Source organism: Oncorhynchus nerka, linkage group LG16 (genome assembly GCF_034236695.1).
Source record: "Oncorhynchus nerka isolate Pitt River linkage group LG16, Oner_Uvic_2.0, whole genome shotgun sequence".
Lineage (NCBI taxonomy): Eukaryota > Metazoa > Chordata > Actinopteri > Salmoniformes > Salmonidae > Oncorhynchus > Oncorhynchus nerka.
This window is the reverse complement of record NC_088411.1, coordinates 9,262,266-9,285,786: the sequence shown is the minus strand read 5'-3', so window position 1 is coordinate 9,285,786 and position 23,521 is coordinate 9,262,266. Positions and strand designations below refer to the sequence as shown.

General features: G+C 42.7%; 4 protein-coding genes across 7 annotated transcripts in view; 2 read left to right on the top strand and 2 right to left on the bottom strand.

Moving 5' to 3' along the window:
• LOC115143995 (arf-GAP with dual PH domain-containing protein 1) overlaps nt 1-14,049 on the bottom strand; it is a 50,563-nt gene extending 36,514 nt beyond the window's left edge. Inside the window, exon 1 of one of the 3 annotated variants that reach the window (XM_029684552.2) lies at nt 13,647-14,049. In XM_029684552.2, the coding sequence (XP_029540412.1) occupies nt 13,647-13,697 (51 nt within the window). In that variant the 5' untranslated portion in view covers nt 13,698-14,049. The remainder of the gene's footprint in view (nt 1-13,646) is intronic. The other 2 variants (XM_029684550.2, XM_029684551.2) reach the window with 2 other exon arrangements.
• Nucleotides 14,050-15,415: 1,366 nt separating this feature from the next.
• Nucleotides 15,416-16,342, top strand: LOC115143992 (cytochrome c oxidase assembly protein COX19). Its single transcript, XM_029684548.2, has 3 exons — nt 15,416-15,604; nt 15,848-15,959; nt 16,089-16,342. Exons 1-3 carry the CDS (start codon nt 15,523-15,525, stop codon nt 16,174-16,176), a joined length of 282 nt encoding a protein of 93 aa, XP_029540408.1. The 5' UTR covers nt 15,416-15,522; the 3' UTR covers nt 16,177-16,342.
• Nucleotides 16,343-16,672: 330 nt separating this feature from the next.
• On the bottom strand, nt 16,673-21,288 carry LOC115144391 (RNA-binding protein with serine-rich domain 1-like). Its single transcript, XM_065002416.1, has 8 exons — nt 21,216-21,288; nt 20,212-20,347; nt 19,856-20,006; nt 19,574-19,744; nt 19,194-19,276; nt 18,856-19,009; nt 18,579-18,664; nt 16,673-17,246 (listed from the first exon to the last, which is right to left on the bottom strand). The coding sequence occupies exons 6-8, from the start codon at nt 18,965-18,967 to the stop codon at nt 17,124-17,126; spliced, it is 321 nt and encodes a 106-aa protein (XP_064858488.1). The 5' UTR covers nt 18,968-19,009; nt 19,194-19,276; nt 19,574-19,744; nt 19,856-20,006; nt 20,212-20,347; nt 21,216-21,288; the 3' UTR covers nt 16,673-17,123.
• A 383-nt stretch (nt 21,289-21,671) lies between these two features.
• LOC115143991 (vesicle transport through interaction with t-SNAREs homolog 1A-like) overlaps nt 21,672-23,521 on the top strand; it is a 174,511-nt gene continuing 172,661 nt past the window's right edge. The window contains exon 1 of one of the 2 annotated variants that reach the window (XM_029684546.2): nt 21,672-21,878. In XM_029684546.2, coding sequence (XP_029540406.1) covers nt 21,785-21,878 — 94 coding nt within the window. In that variant the 5' untranslated portion in view covers nt 21,672-21,784. The remainder of the gene's footprint in view (nt 21,879-23,521) is intronic. The other variant, XM_065002415.1, reaches the window with a different exon arrangement.

Sequence of the window (23,521 nt, the reverse complement as noted above, 5' to 3'; positions counted from 1 at the left end):
TGGCTGACTGATGGCTCTGGCAGCTCAGGACAGACGGGAGACTCTGGCAGCTCAGGACAGACGGGAGACTCTGGCAGCTCAGGACAGACGGGAGACTCTGGCAGCTCAGGACAGACGGGAGACTCTGGCAGCTCAGGACAGACGGGAGACTCTGGCAGCTCAGGACAGACGGGAGCACCTGTAGGGAGGAGACGGGGGGGCTGCCACTGGAGGGCTGGTGCGTATAGGTGGCACCGGATAGACTGGACCGTGAAGGCGCACTGGAGGTCTCGAGCACCGAGCCTGCCCAACCTTACCTGGTTGAATGCTCCCTGTAGCCAGGCCAGTGCGGCGAGGTGGAATAGCCCGCACTGGGCTGTGCTGGCGAACCGGGGACACCATGCGTAAGGCTGGTGCCATGTACCCTGGCCCGAGGAGACGAACTGGAGACCAGATGCGCTGAGCCGGCTTCATGGCACCTGGCTCGATGCCCAACCTAGCCCGGCCGATACGAGGTGCTGCGCTGTAACGCACCGGGCTATGCCTGCGCACCGGGGACCCCGTGCGCCTCACGGCTAAACACGGTGCCTGCCCGGTCCCTCTCTCTCCACGGTAAGCACGGGGAGTTTGGCGCAGGTCTCCTACCTGACTTCGCCACACTCCCCGTGTGCCTCCCCCCAATAATTTTTTGGGGCTGTCTCTCGGGCTTCCAGCAGCGCTGCCGTGCTGCCTTCTCATAACGCCGCCTCTCGGCTTTCGCTGCCTCCAGCTCTGCCTTGGGGCGGCGATATTATCCCGGCTGTACCCAGGGTCCCTTTCCATCCAAGATCTCCTCCCAAGTCCAGGAGTCTTTAACCCGCTGCTCCTGGGTACCACGCTGCTTGGTCCGGTTGTGGTGGGGGTTTCTGTAACGGCTTTCATCTTCTTCTGAGGAGGAGGAGTAGCAAGGATCGGACCAATACACAGCGTGGTAAGTGTTCATCTTGGTTTTTTAATAAGAACACTGAACAAAAACAATAAAACGACAACGTGAAAAAAACAAAACACTGACACGGAAAATAAACCCCCACGAAACACAGGTGGAAAAAGGCTACCTAAGTGAGTCTCAATCAGAGACAACTAACGACACCTGCCTCTGATTGAGAACCATACCAGGCCAAACTCAAAAACCAACATAGAAAAACAAACAGACTGCCCACCCCAACTCACACCCTGACCATACTAAAACAAAGACAAAACAAAGGAACTAAGGTCAGAACGTGACAATACCAGGTTCAGCGAAGGTCTAGAACTTAGGGAATGATTTGTACCAAATACAATGCTCTTAGTTTTAGAGATGTTCAGGACCAGTTTATTACTGGCCACCCATTCCAAAACAGACTGCACCTCTTTAAGGGCATCGTTGATCTTGGCTTCATAATACAGCTTCTTCTTTATTGTTGAGTTTAGTCACTTAATTTCTCAATTTGCACTAAGTCAGCCAGGCAGATGCGCAGCCAGATTTATTAGCCATTCCCTTTGCCCCCATCTCTTTCAACCATATAGTTTTACATTTCCTCATCAATACATGGAGCCTTAACTGTTCTTAACAGTCCGTTTCTTAATAACAGGTGCATGTTTATCAATAATTGGAAGAAGCAATTTCATAAATTCACCAAGTGCAGCGTCTGGATGCTCCTCATTAAATCACATCAGACTAACAAATATTTGTAACGTCATCCACATAAGAGTCAGAGCAAAAAAATGGGCACGATACAGCTTAAGAACAAAGTTCTACAGTATTAGTTCAAATGTGATCGAATCATGTGGATGATCTTGTCCATGTAGTGTTTGTACTGTAAACACCACGGTAGGTTGATTAATAACCTGAACCAGATTACAGGCACTGGTTACAGTGAGAAGCTTCCTCTTGACCAGACTACTTGATGAAAAACCAATCAATATTCGGGTCCCCAAGAAATTTGACCTCTGTTTAAATCACATAGACTAACTATCCAGCATTTCCCACACATTATTTAGATACTGACTGTAAGCACTTGGTGGCCTACAGCAACACCCCAAAAGAAAAGGTTTTAGAATAGATGTGCCAAGTGAAACTGCTACCACAACACTTCAATAACTATTGACATAAGATCTTCTCTAAGCATTACAGGGATATGGCTCTGAATATACATTGGCAAGAAAAAGTATGTGAACCCTTTGGAATTAGCTGGATTTCTGCATAAATTTGTCATCACATTTGATCTGATCTTCATCAAAGTCACAACAATAGACAAACACAGTGTGCTTAAACTAATAACACAAAGTATTGTATTTTTCTTGTCTATATTGAATACATCATTTAAACATTCAACAGTGTAGGTTGGAATAATTATGTGAACCCCCTAGGCTAATGACTTCTCCAAAAGCTAATTGGAGTCAGGAGCTACCTAACCTGGAGTCCAATCAATGAGACGAGATGTTGGTTAAAGCTGCACTACCCTATAAAAAACACAACATTTGAGTTTTCTATTTTCAAGAAGCATTGCCTGATGTGAATCATGCCTCAAACAAAAGAGATCACAGAAGAATTGTTGACTTGCATAAAGCTGAAAAGGGTTACAAAAGTATCTCTAAAAGCCTTGATGTTCATCAGTCCACAGTAAGACAAATGGTCTATAAATGGAGAAAGTTCAGCACTGTTGCTACTCTCCCTAGGAGTAGCCATCCTACAAAGATGACTGCAAGAGCACAGCGCAGAATGCTCAATGAGGTTAAGAAGAATCCTAGAGTGTCAGCTAAAGACTTCCAGAAATCTCTGGAACATGCTATAACATCTCTGACGAGTCTACGATACATAAAACACTAAGCAAGAATGGTGTTCATGGGAGGACACCACGGAAGAAGCCGCAGCTGTCCAAAAAAAAACAATTCTGCACGTCTGAAGAGCACCTGGATGTTCCACAACGTTACTGGCAAAATATTCTGTGGACAGATTAAATTAAAGTTGAGTTGTTTGGAAGGAACACGCAACACAATGTGTGGAGAAAATAAGCACAGAACATCAAAACCTCACCCCAACTGTGAAGTATGGTGGAGGGAGCATCCTGGTTTGGGGCTGCTTTGCTGCCTCAGGGCCTGGATAGCTTACTGAATTCCCAAGTTTATCAAGACATTTTGCAGGAGAATGTAAGGCTCCGACCAATTGAAGCTCAACAGAAGTTGGGTGAAGCAACAAGACAACTACCCAAAACACAGAAATAAATCAACAAAAGAATGGTTCAACAGAAGAAAATAGCCTTCTGGAGCAGCCCAGTCAGAGTCCTGACCTAAACCCGATTTAAAATGCTGTGGCATGAGAGAACGGTTCACACCAGACATCCCAAGAATATTGCTGAACTGAAACTGTTTTGTAAAGAGTTGTCCAAAATTCCTCCTGACCGTTGTTCAACTCTCAACGGCAACTACAGAAAATGTTTTTTTTTAGGTTTTTGCTGCCAAAGGAGGGTCAACAAGTTATAGATCCAAGGGTTCACATACTTTTCCCACCCTGCACTGTGAATGTTTACACAGTGTGTTCAATAAAGACATGACAACGTCTAATTCTTTGTGTGTTATTAGTTTAAGCACACTGTGTTTGTCTATTGTTGTGACTTAGATGAAGACCAGATCAAATTTGATGACCAATTTATGCAGAAATCCAGGTAATTCCAAAGGGTTCACATACTTTTTCTTGCCATTGTATTTATACAGTTGAAGTCAGAAGTTTACATATACTTAGGTTGGAGTCATTAAATCTCGTTTTTTAACCACTCCACAAATTTCTTGTTAACAAACTATAGTTTGGCAAGTTGGTTAGGACATTACTTGAGTCAATTGGAGGTGTACCTGTGGATGTATTTCAAGGCCTACCTTCAAACTCTGTTCCTCTTTGCTTGACATCATGGGAAAATCTAAATAAATAAGCCAAGACCTCAGAGAAAGAATTGTAGACCTCCACAAGTCTGGGTCATCCTTGGGAGCAATTCCCAAACGCCTGAAGGTACCACGTTCATCTGTACAAACAATACCACGCAAGTATAAACACCATGGGACCACGCTGTCTCCTAGAGATTAACGTACTTTGGTGCGATAAGTGCAAATCAATCCCGGAACAGCAGCAAGGACCTTGTGAAGATGCTGGAGGAAACGGGTACAAAAGTATCTATAGCCACAGTAAAACGAGTCCTATATCGACATAACCTGAAAAGGCTGCTCAGCAAGGAAGAAGCCACTGCTCCAAAACCACCATAAAAAAGGCAGACTACAGTTTGCAACTGCACATGGGGACAAAGATCGTACTTTTTGGAGAAATGTCCTCTGTTCTGTTTGGCCATAATGATCATCGTTATGTTTGGAGGAAAAAGGGGAAACTTGCAAGCCGAAGAATACCATCCCAAACATGAAGCACGGGGTTGGCAGCATCATGCTGTGGGGGTGCTTTGCTGCAGGAGGGACTGGTGCACTTCACAAAATAGATGGCATCATGAGGAATGAAAATTATGTGGATATATTGAAGCAACATCTCAAGACATCAGTCAGGAAGTTAAAGCTTGGTCGCAAATGGGCCTTCCAAATGGACAATGACCCCAAGCATACTTCCAAAGTTGTGGCAAAATGGCTTTAGGACAACAAAGTCTAGGTATTGGAGGGGCCATCAAAGCCCTGACCTCAATCCTATAGAAAATTTGTGGGCAGAACTGAAAAAGCCTACAAACCTGACTCAGTTACACCAGCTCTGCCAAAATCCGCCCAACTTTCTTTTTTTTTTAAACAAGGTAAGTCAGTTAACACATTTTTATTTTCAATGACTGCCTATAAACAGTGGGTTAACTGCCTGTTCAGGGGCAGAATTTGTACCTTGTCAGCTCGGAGATTTGAACTTACAACCTTTTGGTTATTAGTCCAACGCTCTAACCACTAGGCTACCTGCCGCCCCAATTTTTGAGGGAAGCTTGTGGAAGGCTACCCGAAACGTTTGACACAAGTTAAAAAATGTAATGGCAATGCTACCAAATACTAATTGAGTGTATGTAAACTTCTGACCCACTGGGAATGTGATGAAAGAATAAGTGCTGAAATAAATAATTCTACTATTATTCTGACATTTCACATTCTTAAAATAAAGTGGTGATCCTAACTGACCTAAGACAGGGAATTTTTACTCGGATTAAATGTCAGGAATTGTGAAAAACTTAGTTTAAATGTATTTGGCTAAGGTGTATGTAAACTTCCGACTTCAACTGTGTGTGTGTGTATGTGTATATATATATATATATATATATATATATATACATATCACAGCAACACCTCCCCATAAGCATTTCCGTCTCTTCTACAGATGTGTTTCCCTTGTATTGCTACTGCTGTATCATCAAATTAGTTATCTAATTTATTTATTTTTAAATGCTAATATATGAATATCTGACGTTAGCAAGTTATTGATTTCAAAGAACCTTATTTCTATGGCTACATATTAATGTGGGCTATTTTCAGCCCATCCCTGGATAGCTTATTAGAGATAGACATAATAAGAGCAAACAAAAGCTAGATAAAAAAATAAACAGTACATTCAGCAGTCCATTAATTGTTGTTTCTCAGAGATCATTTCCCTCACTTTGTCCTCAGACTCCATCCAGGTCTCATGTGGAGATTCTGCAATTCTGTCCACAACCATGTTGTTTCGCCTTGATTGTCCCTCCATTCCGATTTATCTGTCATTGTTATCATGGATTCACACACAGAATTAATGTCCACTCTCAATGACTTACAGATTTGTCATCTTTCCATTCTCCTGTTTCAATTCATTGAGCTGACCTTGGGAGAACTGCAAACTGTTCTTCAGGTCCCCTCTGGTGAGGTTGTCCATTATTTTAGTAGTTGGATCCACCAGTATTTGGACAACACACTTGAAGCTATTTTCTTGTTGTAACAACTGCTTGTAGAACTCTTTTTGTTCGTTTAAAAGATCCTTCACGTGTGATTCAGAGACACTACTGTCCTCAACGGTACACCCGCCGTCTTTGGTCTTTGTCATGGTAGGTAGCAACATAGGTTACGCTGTTACTCCTTGCAGTTCCAGACAGGGCAGGTCACAGGGAAGATTGAAAACAACTAAGAGCAGGGATCTTGACAGCCACAAAGCCGAGACAAACAGCTGTCCCATCCACAATGGCTAACTGCATCAGGGGGTTGCGTTCAAGCCCTCAAGAAAACCCTGCTACCTTGATAGGCAGCTAGCTAGCTGCTACTCCAAATAGCTCCTCAGACCCGGCCTTGGTCAGCAGGATCACTGGAGACTAGCCTGTCCCAGCAACTGATGCCAACTGCGTTGTGGGATCCAAACTAAAAAGTTAGCTAGCTACTAAGAAACTTTCCAATAACACTTTCAAAACAACAAACCGCGCTCTCCCTCATTCAACAGGAAGTGACATGTGTGCCAGTTTACTCTGAAGGGTTAAACAGGTCTTGGACCAGGCTAGAGACAGTGATGGAAGGAACATAATGCATTTATTGTCATCTACCTATCAGAACACTGCATGCTGTGACATGGGCCTGGATGAGGACACATCTTCAAGCTGCCTGACTGAAAACTTTGGCCTTCAGTGGTACCGGAACCAAAAGCCTTACCTGGGAGTACAGCAACAGTCTCTCTCGCTGTCTCACAGCCATTCTGTCAACATGTATTGTATGTAACCACTTAAATTCATACCAACAGCTAAGGACACAAGCATTGACTTATTTTCACTTTGTCCCATTCTTCAATCTTGTCTGAGATATACAGTATACTTTAGTTGAAACACCTGTGTTATGTCTAATATGCATTAATACAAATCTATTTAGCATTCACTTTAGACATTTTGAATCGTAAGCTCCAAGTGTTGTGTTTGTTACCACAGGAAGTAGGAAAAGTATTTGTATTATAATGTAACAAAATGTATGAGTTTATGCAAAACTTGATTGCATTTGCTCATCCCCAAAAATGTGGCCTTTGAAAGCCTTGATAGTTGCATCCTTCACATAGCTGACAACAGGGTGGCAGGTCTTTTGATGTGCTGCTCTAGAGTTCCATAGCCCAGCAGACTCACCTGGGGATAGGGGGATGGACACATGTTAGTTTTGATAAATGCCTGGGAGACAGGGAGGAGAGAGTGTGAGTTTCGGCGTGAGTACAAAAAAATCCAATCCAACCAGTGGCTTTGGATAATATGCTATGTCATCACACAGGCAGACTGCCACAGCGAAGGAGGATTACATAGCGCATCATGTATACTATTATGAGTTTAGTTTAGCTTCTCTGTGCTCTGGAGAGGTTGTTGGTCAGAAGGCCTTAGACCATTCTGTCTCTGTAGCACCTGGAGAGAGCTCAATGGATGTAGTGAGTGCTAGAAAGAGAGAGCCCTCACCCCTGATCTCCCATTGGCCCAGAGTCTCCTGCTCAGGCTCCAAGAAATCAGATCAAATCAAATTTTATTTGTCACATACACATGGTTAGCAGATGTTAATGCGAGCGTAGCGAAATGCTTGTGCTTCTAGTTCCGACAATGCAGTAATAACCAACAAGTAATCTAACTAACAATTCCAAAACTACTGTCTTATACACACAAGTGTAGGGGGATAAAGAATATGTACATAAAGATATATGAATGAGTGATGGTACAGAGCGGCATAGGCAAGATACAGTAGATGGTATCGAGTACAGTATATACATATGAGATGAGTATGTAAACAAAGTGGCATAGTTAAAGTGGCTAGTGATACATGTATTACATAAAGATGCAGTAGATGATATAGAGTACAGTATATACGTATACATATGAGATGAATAATGTAGGGTATGTAAACATTATATTAGGTAGCATTGTTTAAAGTGGCTAGTGATATATTTTACATCATTTCCCATCAATTCCCATTATTAAAGTGGCTGGAGTTGAATCAGTGTGTTGGCAGCAGCCACTCAATGTTGGTGGTGGCTGTTTAACAGTCTGATGGCCTTGAGATAGAAGCTGTTTTTCAGTCTCTCGGTCCCAGCTTTGATGCACCTGTACCAACCTTGCCTTCTGGATGATAGCGGGGTGAACAGGCAGTGGCTCGGGTGGTTGTTGTCCTTGATGATCTTTATGGCCTTCCTGTAACATCGGGTGGTGTAGGTGTCCTGGAGGGCAGGTAGTTTGCCCCCGGTGATGCGTTGTGCAGACCTCACTACCCTCTGGAGAGCCTTACGGTTGTGAGCGGAGCAGTTGCCGTACCAGGCGGTGATACAGCCCGCCAGGATGCTCTCGATTGTGCATCTGTAGAAGTTTGTGAGTGCTTTTGGTGACAAGCCGAATTTCTTCAGCCTCCTGAGGTTGAAGAGGCGCTGCTGCGCCTTCTTCACGATGGTGTCTGTGTGGGTGGACCAATTCAGTTTGTCTGTGATGTGTATGCCGAGGAACTTAAAACGTGCTACCCTCTCCACTACTGTTCCATCGATGTGGATAGGGGGGTGTTCCCTCTGCTGTTTCCTGAAGTCCACAATCATCTCCTTAGTTTTGTTGACGTTGAGTGTGAGGTTATTTTCCTGACACCACACTCCGAGGGCCCTCACCTCCTCCCTGTAGGCCGTCTCGTCGTTGTTGGTAATCAAGCCTACCACTGTTGTGTCGTCCGCAAACTTGATGATTGAGTTGGAGGCGTGCATGGCCACGCAGTCGTGGGTGAACAGGGAGTACAGGAGAGGGCTCAGAACGCACCCTTGTGGGGCCCCAGTGTTGAGGATCAGCGGGGTGGAGATGTTGTTGCCTACCCTCACCACCTGGGGGCGGCCCGTCAGGAAGTCCAGTACCCAGTTGCACAGGGCGGGGTCGAGACCCAGGGTCTCGAGCTTGATGACGAGCTTGGAGGGTACTATGGTGTTAAATGCCGAGCTGTAGTCGATGAACAGCATTCTCACATAGGTATTTCTCTTGTCCAGATGGGTTAGGGCAGTGTGCAGTGTGGTTGAGATTGCATCGTCTGTGGACCTATTTGGGCGGTAAGCAAATTGGAGTGGGTCTAGGGTGTCAGGTAGGGTGGAGGTGATATGGTCCTTGACTAGTCTCTCAAAGCACTTCATGATGACGGAAGTGAGTGCTACGGGGCGGTAGTCGTTTATCTCAGTTACCTTAGCTTTCTTGGGAACAGGAACAATGGTGGCCCTCTTGAAGCATGTGGGAACAGCAGACTGGGATAGGGATTGATTGAATATGTCCGTAAACACACCAGCCAGCTGGTCTGCGCATGCTCTGAGGGCGCGGCTGGGGATGCCGTCTGGGCCTGCAACCTTGCGAGGGTTAACACGTTTAAATGTTTTACTCACCTCGGCTGCAGTGAAGGAGAGGCCGCATGTTTTGGTTGCAGACCGTGTCAGTGGCACTATATTGTCCTCAAAGCGGGCAAAAAAGTTATTTGGTCTGCCTGGGAGCAAGACATCCTGGTCCGTGACGGGGCTGGTTGTCTTTTTGTAATCCGTGATTGACTGTAGACCCTGCCACATACCTCTTGTGTCTGAGCCGTTGAATTGAGATTCTACTTTGTCTCTATACTGACGCTTAGCTTGTTTGATTGCCTTGCGGAGGGAATAGCTACACTGTTTGTATTCGGTCATGTTTCCGGTCAGCTTGCCCTGATTAAAAGCAGTGGTTCGCGCTTTCAGTTTCACGCGAATGCTGCCATCAATCCACGGTTTCTGGTTTGGGAATGTTTTAATCGTTGCTATGGGAACAACATCTTCAACGCACGTTCTAATGAACTCTCACACTGAATCAGCGTATTCGTCAATGTTGTTGTCTGACGCAATACGAAACATATCCCAGTCCATGTGATGGAAGCAGTCTTGGAGTGTGGAATCAGATTGGTCGGACCAGCATTGGACAGACCTCAGCGTGGGAGCTTCTTGTTTTAGTTTCTGTCTGTAGGCAGGGATCAACAAAATGGAGTCGTGGTCAGCTTTTCCGAAAGGAGGGCGGGGCAGGGCCTTATATGCGTCGCGGAAGTTGGAATAGCAATGATCCAAGGTTTTGCCAGCCCTGGTTGCGCAATCGATATGCTGATACAATTTAGGGAGTCTTGTTTTCAGATTAGCCTTGTTAAAATCCCCAGCTACAATGAATGCAGCTTCAGGATGTGTGGATTCCAGTTTGAAAAGAGTCAAATAAAGTTCGTTCAGAGCCATCGACGTGTCTGCTTGGGGGGGAATATATACGGCTGTGATTATAATCGGAGAGAATTCTCTTGGTAGATAATGCGGTCGACATTTGATTGTGAGGAATTCTAAATCAGGTGAACAGAAGGACTTGAGTTCCTGTATATTGTTGTGGCCACACCACATCTTGTTAGCCATAAGGCATACGCCCCCGCCCCTCTTCTTACCAGAAAGATGTTTGTTTCTGTCGGCGCGATGCGTGGAGAAACCAGCTGGCTGCACCGACTCCGATAGAGTCTCTCCAGTGAGCCATGTTTCCGTGAAGCAAAGAACGTTACAGTCTCTGATGTCCCTCTGGAATGCTACCCTTGCTCGGATTTCATCAACCTTGTTGTCAAGAGACTGGACATTGGCGAGAAGTATACTGGGGAGTGGTGCACGATGTGCCCGTCTCCGGAGTCTGACCAGAAGACTGCTTCGTTTCCCTCTTTTACGAAGTCGTTTTTTTGGGTCGCCGGCTGGGATCCATTCCTTTGTCCTGGGTGAAAGGCAGAACACAGGATCCGCTTCACGAAAGTCATATTCTTGGTCGTACTGATGGTGAGTTGACGCTGCTCTTATATTCAGTAGTTCTTCTCGACTGTATGTAATGAAACCTAAGATGATCTGGGGTACTAATGTAAGAAATAACACGTAAAAAAAAACAAAAAACTGCATAGTTTCCTAGGAACGCGAAGCGAGGCGGCCATCTCTGTCGGCGCCGGAAGTAGACCTTCAGAGATTAACAAAAGAAAATGGTACCTTTTTTCACAATACATTTGTCACTTTGCTCAGGGGCGCAACTTTCACTGGGGACGGGGGGACATTCTGAAATTGAATTTTTGTGCCCTCCAGTTTTATCATTGGAATGTGATACAAAACAAGGCAACAGTGTGCTTTAGGACCATGACTCCTCCGAGCGGTAGGCTGTTTCGAGTGTTAATCTGACTGGATAAAAAAATTGATGTCTCCCCACATCTAAAACCAAAGTTGCGCCCCTGACTTTGCCTATTTCACATGAATAAATGACCATATCTGATTAAAAGCATGCATGCCATTTTGTGATAACAGCTATGACAAATTACATGGCATACATGTGAATTTATAGCTAGATAAAATATTATTTATATTATGGCACAATGTCTCATCTCACTAACAATTACTATGGGGAACAGCAAATTCAATTATTGTGGCTAGCTTCACATAGGTGATTTATTCCATCATGCTCCTCATTTGACTCACTGTAGTTAGCTAGCTGCTAGCTTATGAATTAAGTATTGCTTAATAAGTGATATAGTTAATGTGAGCTAGCCAACCATGCTTTGCTTTTGACATGCCACGATCCTGCTTGCTTTATATCTGACAAATATGTTATCTACCATAGCTAGATAATGGTTTATGATACTTACAGTTAGTTCGCTAGCTAGCTAGCTAAGTGTAAAACTGAGTCAGGCTGTAAAACCCAGCTAACGTTAGCTAACCAACTCGAATTAATCAGTTATAGCCAAGCTAGCTTGATACTAGTTTATGGTAACGTTATCTTACCATGCTTTTCTGGCCAAACTTGACATTCCTCTCGCCCATCCCGGTCGATTCCTTCTTGCCTACTCCCGTCTCTTGGTCTTCCTCTAGGTTCAAACCTATATGGCTATAGTCCTTTGCCTTACTGTCAAAAGCGACCCACTCCTAACACAGCAACCTGGTGCAGGCAGGTAGTCAATGGCTCAGTGTTCCAAAACTGTTCACCTGTTTCTATGTCAAGCAAGGGCAATGTTCCATTTGTTCTTTTTGAGTGTTTTTATGGTGCGTGTGTGGAACAGCAGCATATCACATATTTACAACCCCCAAAAAAGTGACAAATATAATAGATCAACATGCAGTGGTATTGATCAACCAATCAATATCACCCATATACGTTTGCTTGACACCCCCTCATTGTCATACTGGAGGAATAAATATAAAAGTAAATGCAGAAATAATATGAATGAATAAAATGAAAGAAAGTGGGATTCATTATTTAAATTATGTATCTATGTATGTGTGCAATTATTAATCAATGTATTTGTTTTATGTGTGTTTATTTAGCTATTTATGTGTGTATTTTATTCTCATTAAGGCAGCTTTGGTGCTCCATAGTAAAGGGACCTTTGCTCCCTTAAAAAGACATGTTTAGATTTTCCTTTTGTATTTCGTGATTTTGGTCGTTCTTTGGTGGAGTTTCCCACCTGGCACAGAAGTCAATTCAACATCTAGTTTTGATTTACATTTGGTTGAGTTGTCAACTAACATGAATTCAATGTGAAGTCAACCCAAAACGTCACCCTGTCATTGGATTTAGGTTAAGACTTGGGTGAAAGAAATATAACATTCCATGACATTGATTACTTTTTACAAATTACGTCATCACATACGTATTTTTTTGGTTCAAATGATGTAGACACAATGTTGATTCAACCAGTTTTTGCCATGTGGGTGGTTTGTCTTCATGCGTTCTTGTTGATTGTAGGCATAAGTATGTCCTTCGATGTAGGCCTATGCCTTTTCATTTCAATGCATGTGTATGATTTGTATGGCATCGTTTGCATTCGCGGTCAGCTGTTTTATGCACTGGTTACTTCCACATTGATGTCGGCATTTGAAGTCGGGCTTGTGAATTGATAGCGTTTATTATGCATATATTTCATGTTGCACTGTACAGGTACGCGCCATTCCACAAGTAAATCAGTCAATTTATGATGAGGTTGAGCAGTGGCTGGGCTCATTTTTTTATTTATTTTTCTCCAAGTATAATTTCGGAGTTTTGCCATACCCTAAATGTAGCTGAACTGACGCCACTGGTTTAACCACTAATTTTCTTGTCTGTCAGAATGACAGTGTAGGTTCGAGTGACAGACAATGGCATACATTATGGAAGGTATTCAGGAAAGTATATGAATGTTTTTTTGTTGTTTTGTTTTTACAAGGTCTGCATGTCTCAACACATTTGGCAGTTTCCCCTATACCCTACAGCCCTACAAGGTCCCATAGTCCAGCAATGCTCCTCAGTAGGCGCTGGCTGCCAATGCTTTAGCACTGGCTATAAGGTGTGTCTCACAAACGCAATTCACATTATTTCCTGTTTCCACAACTATTGACTTTAAAGTGCACTAGAAATAATGACATTGCATAAAATAGAGACATTCATTAGATAGGGACTCCGATTTAACCAATAATTGTATTTTGACATTCCAGAACAATGAACAAAAGGCAATTCTTGGTTGAATCGCAGATAGGGATAGCACTGACTGACAAGCTGTCACAACAATAACAAAATAAAACAGTATAGGCTATTTAAGGTTAACTGGCAGGTGCATTCTACACTAGGCTATGACACGCGCGTCGCACACATGCATGATTAGGGACCATAAACGATTTGGCGCTTCTATTTTATCAACCATTCGTTTCCTACCTGCATTGCCGCAGTCTGCACATACATCGTTTCCAGGTCTGGCCAGGACATCTTGCAAGAGCCGTTTATTCCTCTCCGACTCCATCGCCGTTTGATCTCCACCCAATCCGAAAGACTTCAATACAAAGCACGTTCACTGGGATAAAGCAAAAATGCAATTGTGACCTTGTAGGCTACTCGAAATACTGAACAAAAAATGCTCCAGGTTTTGAACAAAAAAAGCAAATGAAAAGCCTATTAGAAATCCACTTGGATGAGATGATTTGAAGGTTTGACAAGTCTCTATCTTGTAAACTACAGCTCTATTACGAAGTCTTGCTGACTGCATTATCTGAAGTCTGTGTCATCCCCTCATTCTCCTCCAACTCATGTGTCTGCAGTCGCAGTGAGACCTCCAGTGGTATGATGATCATTACTTGTTTTTTTTTTACTACCTGTGTAGCCTAATTCTTTCGTTCTGACACTGACAGCCAACATATTGTGAAAGTTTTTATAAGGACTATTTTATTTTCTACAAAATGTGCACTGTCCATACATTTCACTGGCAAATATGATGTATTTGTAGTTGCCTTTACTTCCACTTTCTTCTGTCCCTTTAAAAGTTAGTAGATTGTCGAAAACATCGATTTAGAAATTGGAATACTAGAAGGTATTTAACACTCTTATTATGGGCTAAGGGGCAGCCATTTTGGTCAGGGAGGGGTCAACCATGGTTTGCCAGTGCTGTGATAAGAAATTGGGTGCGTTCGTAAATCACTCTGGCCATCTCCTCCGATTTCAGAGAACTTTTATCTGCGTGTGCCAGAGTGAAGAATGACTGATGAATTTACGAATGATCAGCACCAGTTGAATATGGCCGGTGCAAGTAAACGTCTGAAAAAAAGCGTAATTAAATTGTTGCCAGCAACACAGTTCCAGTCACCAACTCTCTGGATAACATGAAAACAGCATAACCAACTCTGCTAGGTCAAGTAAAATGGTCAGTGAGGTATTCTCTCATTTGTATATGGAAGTAGTTAGAAAGATAGGCCAGTTAGCTTGGGTGCCTGACTACCGTTGGTTAGAACGCTTGGATCAACCCTACTCCTCAGCCACAGAGCGTCCAGTGTGTGCTCTGAACTCCTTTACTGCCATTCATTCCAATTAGACTTGTTTGGGGTGCGTTCGTAAATTCACTCTGGCCATCTGCTCCGTTTTCAGAGCACTCTCGTCAAGTGTGCCAGAGCGCAGAATATCTGAAGAATTTACGAACGTTCAACACCTGTGTTGATAACATAATAAAAACATAATAAAATTGTTGCCAGCAGCACAGTTAGTCACCTACGATCGGGATAACAAACTGCCTAACCAGCTCTGCAAGGGCGAGTAAAATGGTCAGAGTGAGGTGTTCTCTCATTTGTACCTGGAAGTAGCTAGCAAGCTAGCCAAGGTTAGCCAGTTTGCTTGGGTGCTTGACTGACATTGTGAGGTCAGAACTTGGATCAACCATACTCCTCAGTCAGAGCGTCCAGTGTGTGCTCTGAGAGTGAAAACTCGCTGAATTTACAAATGGCCAATGTGAAAATGCTCTGATTTTACAAATGCCCAGAGCATACTTGAACACTCAATATTAAATTTACGAACACACCTGACCAATATGGCTGGAATTCCCCACCATTCTGGAACTTTGAAGGTTTATGACTTAGCCCCTCAAGTAATTGAGTAGGATCTCCATGGTCGAAAACGTAATCGATGTTATCTGTGGGTTGATTATTCACGTCTAGCTCAGAACGTGTGTCTACGTCATAACTGTGCTGCGACTGAACTGCGCTATTGCTTGAAATAATCGCGAAGGTCTTGTTTTTATTTTTGATACGTCTCTTTACAAAAAGTAATCATGTCGACCGCAATGAACTTTAGCAGTAAGTCTTTTCGGCCCCGTGCTCCAGACAAAGGATCCTTCCCTCTGGATCATTTCGGTAAGAAAAATAAACCACTCCTTGTTGAGTAACTGACTCGTTAGTTCCAGCAATAGCTGTGACGTGCCAAGCTCCTGTAGTTTCCAGCTGTATAGGAAAGAGATGTTTGACCTCCGATGTATGCGATCTGTGAAATGACAGGCATACAGCAATGAATGACAGTTAAACTGCTTTAGCTTTCCCCTGTAGTTGTTTAGTGATTGAAAGACAATGCACCATTGCATCTGCTGTTTGTCATTGCAGGAGAGTGTAAAGCATTCAAAGAGAAATTCATGAAGTGCTTGAAAGACAACAGCTATGATAACTCCTTGTGTCGAGTACAGTCCAAAGACTACCTTGAATGCCGGATGGATAAGTGAGTATTGACTGTTCTTTTAGTTGCTACTTTCCTGTTGAGAATGAGATGACTAGGTATACACACACACCATTGACTAGAATTTGACTTCTCTGATCACCAATGTGAAACTATTTTCTGCTATTTAAGTCAGCTGATGGCCAAGGAACCTCTGGAGAAGCTAGGGTTCAAAGACCTGATGGACAAACCCAGCCAGGAGAACGAGGCTAAACCATAAACTTTCCTTCCTACACAGATGGATGCTGTCATGCTTGAGTGATATTAGACACGACGATAGCTTCTCTCGTCCACGTCTTGTATATAAAATTACAATGTAATATATTGGGGGCAGTGTTTCAAGTGTTGTGTGTGTGTGTGTATATAAATATTTTTTGGTAAATGAACCATGCTTTGTTTTGCGTTTGGAATCTTGACAAATGATTTGAGGTGGCTTCTCAGTTCTCAAAGTGGTATGTTTCAAACTTGTGTCCACACGGTACACAAAAGATCGTCCCCCAGTCTAGCAAGCCCACGCATTATGAATAAGTATGCATTATGAATAAGTATGCATTATGAATAAGTATGCATTATGAATAAGTATGCATTATGAATAAGGAAACGTTTGAATACATGCTTTACTACGTTTCATCAAAGGGCCTTACTAACCACTCAACGTACTATGGAATGTTGTAGTATGGTGGTGTGAATGAGTCTGACGGAAACCCAGTCATAAATTGTTTCCGAGCCTCATTCGTTTTATTGTCAAGACAAATAAAAATCAGGCCGCACATGTCAAGCTGGCCTCAAACTAAAAACAGTTGCATATGAAAACAAAAAACACTCAATGTACAAAACTATAAAAGTTCCACAAAAATTTGAATTCTGTCAACCACCATTTAGCTCTTTAGGATAAATCACAAGGGCTTGAGAGGAGGGTCGGGGGTCATTTCACTCCTCTTGACAGTGCTAGCTTGCCTCAGATGTATCCTAGCAACTATTATTATGCTTACAGACCAATAAAAATATACTATGGTGAGAGAAAGGCTGTCTCAATAGTCATGTTTTTTCCTGTGAGGTCAGTGATCATTAGAGGGAAGGACACACTGATAGGAAGCTGGGTAGAACTTCAGATACAAACTTTTCCAGTGAAGAAATGGAAAATGAGGGAGGAGGGGAGCTGTGAGGTCAGGGGTTCCAGGCAGCTCTACCTGGAGGAGTTCGAGCTGGCGCGTGAGCTGTGGCGTCTGCAACCGGGGGAGCAAGCGAGTTCTGCGGCGAACCGGAGAGCGTCTCCGTGGTGACCGAGACCTTAAGAGGCACAGAGGGGGATGTAAACAAAAGGTTAGGAGACTTATTTGCCAGGGAAATGACAAATGGTCTTTATCTTCACACTTGAGGGGATACATGGTCAACTGCCATTCATTCTGTAATCAAGGATGCACAAGAGAAAAAAATATCTAGAAAGAATATCAATCTAATTACAGGATACAGATGTAAGCCATAAGACTCTTACAATAGTAAATAGGGGTAAAATTTGTACAAACAAATCAGAATATATTTTAGATCCTTCAAAGTAGCCACCCTTTGCCATGATGATAGCTTTGCACAGTCTTTGGATTCTCTTAACCAGCTTCATGAGGTAGTCACCCTTAGAAGTGATTTCAATTAACATGTGGGCCTTGTTAAAAGTTCATCAGTTGTTGTGACAAGGTAGGGATGGTATACAGAATATAGCCCTACTTGGTAAAAGACCCAAGACCATATTATGGCAAGAACAGCTCAAATAAGCAAAGACAAATGACAGTCCCATCATTACTTTTAAGACATGGTCAGTCAATGGGGAAAATTTCAAGAACTTTAAGTTTCTTCAAGTGCAGTCGCAAAAACCATCAAGCGCTATGATGAAACTGGCTCTCATGAGGACCACCACAGGAAAGGAAGACCCAGAGTTACCTCTGCTGCACAGAATAAGTTCATTAGAGTTACCAGCCTCAGAAATTGCAGCCCAAATAAATGCTTCAGAGTTCAAGTAACAAACATCTCAACATCAACTGTTCAGAGGAGACTACGTGAATCAGGCCTTCATGGTAGAATTGCTGCAAAGAAACCACTACTAATGGACACCAATAAGAAGAAGAGACCAAGAAACACAAGCAATGGACATTAGACCGGTGGAAATCTGTCCTTTGGTTTGCTGAGTTTTTGGTTCCAACCTCCGTGTAATTGTGAGACGCAGAGTAAGTGAACGAATGATCTCTGCATGTGTAGTTCCTACCGTGAAGCATGGAAGAGGTGCTTTGCTGGTGACACGGTCTGATTTATTTAGAATTGTGCAGCGATACGCCATCCTATCTGGTTTGCACATAGTGGGACTATAATTTGTTTTTCAACAGGACATTGACCCAACACACCTCCAGGCTATGTAAGGGCTATTTGACCATGTGTTATTTCATAGTTTTAACGTCTTCACTATTATTCTACAATGTAGAAATTAGTAAAAATAAAGAAAAACCCTTTAATGAGTAGGTGTGTGAACTTTTGACTGGTACTGTATGTATTTACAGAAATGTACTGTGAAACCTCATTAGTGACTGACAGAACTCCACACACGCAAAGACGTTAACACTATTGGAGACTGACCTTCTCCTTATGCGGGATGGGGTGCGTCACCACATTGTGGAGGCATCCTGTGAGGGGGGCTATGATCTCCTGTCCATCAATCTGACCTGCAGACGTCACAGATGAAAAATAACGGTATGGAGGAAACCAGATTGTTTTTGATGATGGTCTAATAGTTTGAGTAAAGTAAAAACTGAGGATAGGTTATGGACAGAGAGTCCAACAGAGTAGTATTACCATGCATTCAAACTATAGATGCTAACTGCATGTAGACTCAGAACCATTGGTCTCTACCAACCTCCATCAATGTGTTTGAGACCCTTCTCTGCCTCAACGACCATCTCAAACTCCATGTAGGTGTAACCTTTCAACAGGTGTGGGTGGAGCCTGTCCACAGGCATGTCAATCATTTTGATCTTGCCATATGTGCCGAAGATCTCCTGGATGTGTCCCTGAAAAGAGAAGAGACTTTAGTCAAAACCCAACCTCTAGAGATATTGCTCCCTACGCCCAGAAACCTCCAATGCCTTCAACACACAGTCTGCAGCTTGACACTAAAAATGCATTCAAATAGGCTATATTGAATCCCATTGATGTGCACATACACTTGGAGACTGAGCAGTCATCTTTACTCACCTTGATTACGTTTCTGGTGAGGTCGGCCCAGGTACACCTTGGTGGGTCAGGGGCTGGGGCTCCTCCTACGCCTCTCCTTGGATCTACAGGACAAATGGAAGAGCTCTTACTCTTTATTCCTCCACTCCCCAAAAAAGGTCACACCTCCAAGCTCAACGATCCCTCTCCTTCAGTCTCTGGATTTGTTTTTTCCGGAGTGTACACTGACCCCTGGTCCTGCAGAGTTATGGAGTTTGCAGGTTTTTTTGACAGCCCAGCACTAACATACTGAATTCAACTAATGATGTTCTTGAATGTTAAACCATTAGGTGAATTGAAAGTATTTAGCCTGCACGGACTTTAACTAAGGGCTGGACCACTGCATTACGGGTCACACATACTTGGACTGCGAGCATTGGTGGTTGTTGTTGTGGCGGCGAATGAGGTTGGGTGACCCCGAGGAGCTGTAGGATCGGGAGCTGGAAGACCTGGAGCGGTTCGAGGCAGAGGAGGAACTGGAGCCGCTGGAAGAACTGGAGCCAGAGTTACGTTCTGACAGGGAGAGGGCCTTACTGTGGGGACAGATCAGAAAGCAGTGACTGCTGAGATAAGTGGTCTGATTCAGCAGAGGTGCGTTGTGGCTGAGAGATGGGAAAGGAGCGGTCACTCAAATTGTGTCTAACCTGCTGCTCCCAGTGGAGCTACGTCCTTTGCGTCCCTTCTCCTTCTCCCTGCCCCGCTCAGCCTCTTCCTTTGTGGGACCCTATTTCTCCCTTCACTCGCTCTTTGGCCTTGTCTTTCATATGCTCCTTTCTCTGGACTGGAGAAAGCGCCCTGTAGATTGATAGTAGAATAATGATGTGTCACTAACACTTATGCACAAATATTGATATAACCATCACATCGAAGTAAACTTGAAGTCACGAGATGACATGCTGTGTGGTCCTCCCACTACATCTAGTCAGAGAAAGCATGCAGTTTACTAGGCTTCAGATTACATAACAGGTGAGTTACAAATGGGGTTGGAGCGAAAACTTACAGGTTAGCTCTATCCAGGAACCGGGTTGGAGATCCCTGGCCTACATGATACGATTATTTGTCAACAGCAGCCAAGCAAAGATGAGCATGTCACCAGAACAAGATCCTCAATATTGTCAAGGAGCATCAATAACAACCTACAGAGAGAAAGTTGGTTATGTAATTATTACACCAGAATATCCATATTTTGTGAGGTGATTTGGACGAAATTCGTTTTTTTTCTCCCAAACTACCCCCCTGTAACAATTCTTCTTTCCTAGATAAATTGACCGGTATAACGGCGGACTGGATGTGTTTATTTTATGCCTGAAGATGTCCAGGCTACACTGATAACTCGATCTTGGCTCCCAAAATTTTAAACCATCTTTGGTATGGTGTCGCCATAATATTTGAATTGAGGAAGTGTAATCATAATCATTATTTTAGCGATCCGTAGTAGAATCAATCCTAAATGCCCAAGCCTGCAGCTGTGAGCTAAACAGCACACTTGCCTCTAAAATGACTGACATTGTCAATTCGGACGGGAATTAAATTACAGATGTGGTTATTTGTGCTAATGCACATAATCACCCCCGGCAGAAAAAAAACTAATGCCGTGGGAGGACCGCACAGCATGTCATCGAGATACAAGTTTACTTCGATATAAAAGTTATTACATCAATATTTGATCATAAAAGCGTGTTCCCTACATTTGTCGCATAATTAATTTTACCGACACAAAAAGATCCCACCCTGTCTAGCGTATTTTATTAAATCGAAATTTGGAAAGTTTACCAAAAAATGTTAGCCAACTAATTTACACTAATTTGATGTCTTCATATCTCAAGACGTGTTTTTCAATGCTGACCTGCCCATACAGTTAGTTTTAGCTAGCTACATTCTATTTAGCTAATTCAACACAGATAGGTGAAATATACACTCGAGTCAAACTGTGTTCCCTATAACAACAACATAATATATATTCGTTAAATAAATGATTGAAGTAGCTTAAAAAGGCAACTTTACATCGTTCGTGGTGGTTGCAGATACAAGTCGCAGAGAGATGACGTTGCAAAATTGAGGGGACGTGGTATTTCACAAGACGCACAGCTCCCTCTGGTGTTGCTTATTGGAATAGGACATTATTTGGGTAGGTATGGATGATGTGTAACATCTTTTTATATTTTTTAAACAAAATGTGGGATTAGTAAAGATTATAAATGTGTATGTCTATTTAAAATTGTAGCAACATTCTTTATTCTTTAAAAATGTGCTATGTCCTCTTAAAAACAAATGTTTTCTTCTATTTCAATGTGATAAAGCTGTAAATAAATGTTTAATTCATGAACTGTAGCTAATACGATGTCTTTAATTTCTAAATACGAGTATGTTTTTTTTCTATCCTCGCAGAGTGAAAGTTTCGACAGTTCACATTGGAAGAACCAATTAATTAACAGTTGCTGTTTTCTTACCGGGTAAAATGTGTTGTAACCCAACACGGAAGTGACGGCTCGCATTCGCAGAAAGCGTTGTTTTGCTTCATCTTCAGCTAACTTTCAGCCAAGTAGACACCTCTTTCACACTCAAACTTCAAAATGTCTTCAGACTTTGAAGCCTACGAACAGGACTTTGGAACCCTGACAGCAGAAATCATAAACAAAATTGGAAGGATTCCCAAATTAGGTGGAAGTAAGTCACGTTAAGCTCTATTTACTGGTTTGACTATAGTAGTTAGCTAGCTTTCAAGCTGTCATCTCAGACAGGGTTTAGTTATAAATATCTTTGCTATAATGTCAACAAATGAATATTGCAGCTAGCTAGTTAGTTTCACATGACACGTATTTTACGAAAATGTCATTATATTCACTTTGTGTTAGTGAAATAAGGACGTTACCTATCCAGCTAGCTTGCTAACTATCCTAGTAACTGCCAATCCTAAAAGCAGGACAACCTATGGACATTGCACCAGGATTCAATCTCCCTTCAGGAACATATCTAAACTTGAACAATTACGTTGTACTTGTCAGCACAGCATCTGAATGGTCAGGACCTACAGTACCAGTCAAAAGTTTGGACACACCTACTCATTCCAGTTTTTTATTTAATATTTACTATTTTCTACATTTTAGAATAATAGTGAAGACCCACTAACTATGAAATAACACATTTAGTAACCACAATAGTGTTAAACAAATCAAAATATATTTGAGATTCTTCAAAGTAGCCACCCTTTGCCTTAACAGCTTTTCACACTCTTGGCATTCTCTCAACCAGCTTCATGATGTTGTCACCAGGAATGCTTTTCAATTAACAGGTGTTAACAGGTGTGGAATTTCTTTCCTTAATGCATTTGAGACAATCAGTTGGGTTGTGACAAGGTGGTGTTGGTATACAGAAGATAGCCCTATTCGGTAAAATACAAAGTTCATATTAGGGCAACCAAAGTTCAAATAAAGCAAAGAGAAACGAAAGTCCATCATTACTTTAAGACATGGTCAGTCAATGTGGAACATTTCAAGAACTTTGAAAGTGCAGTTGCAAAAACCATCAGTGCTATTGATGAAATTGGCTCTCATGAGGACCGCACAGGAAAGGAAGACCCTTTTTAGAGGATAAGGATAAGAGGATAAGTTCATTAGTTACCATCCTCAGAAATTTCAGCCCAAATAAATGCTTCAGAGTTCAAGTAACACACATCTCAACATCAGCTGTTCAGATGAGACTGTGTGAATCAAACCTTCATGGTTGAATTGCTGTGAAGAAACGACTACTAAAGGACACCAATAATAAGAGACTTGTTTGGGCCAAGAAACCCGAGCAATGGACATTTAGACCGGTGGAAATCTGTCCTTTGGTCTGAGTACAAAATTGAGATTTTTGGTTCCAACCGCCATGTTTTTTTTGTGAGACGCAGAGTAGGTGAACAGATGATCTCTGCATGTGTAGTTCCCACCGTGAAGCATTTTGGGCTCCCGACTGGCGCAGTAGTCTATGACACTGCATCTCAGTGCAAGAGGCGTCACTGCAGTACCGAGTAGGCCATCATTGTAAATACAAATGTATTCTTAACTGACTTGCCTAGTTAAATAAACACATTTGAGGAGGTCTGATGGTGTGGTGGTGCATTGATGGTGAAACTGCCAGTGATTTATTTTGAATTCAAGGCATACTCAACCAGCATGGCTACCACCGCATTCTGCTACACCATCTGATACACCATCCCATCTGGTTTGCGCATAGGTCCACTATCATTTGATTTTTGACAGGACAATGGCCCAACACACCTCCAGGCTGTATAAGGGCTATTTGACCAAGAAGGGGTTTGATAGAGG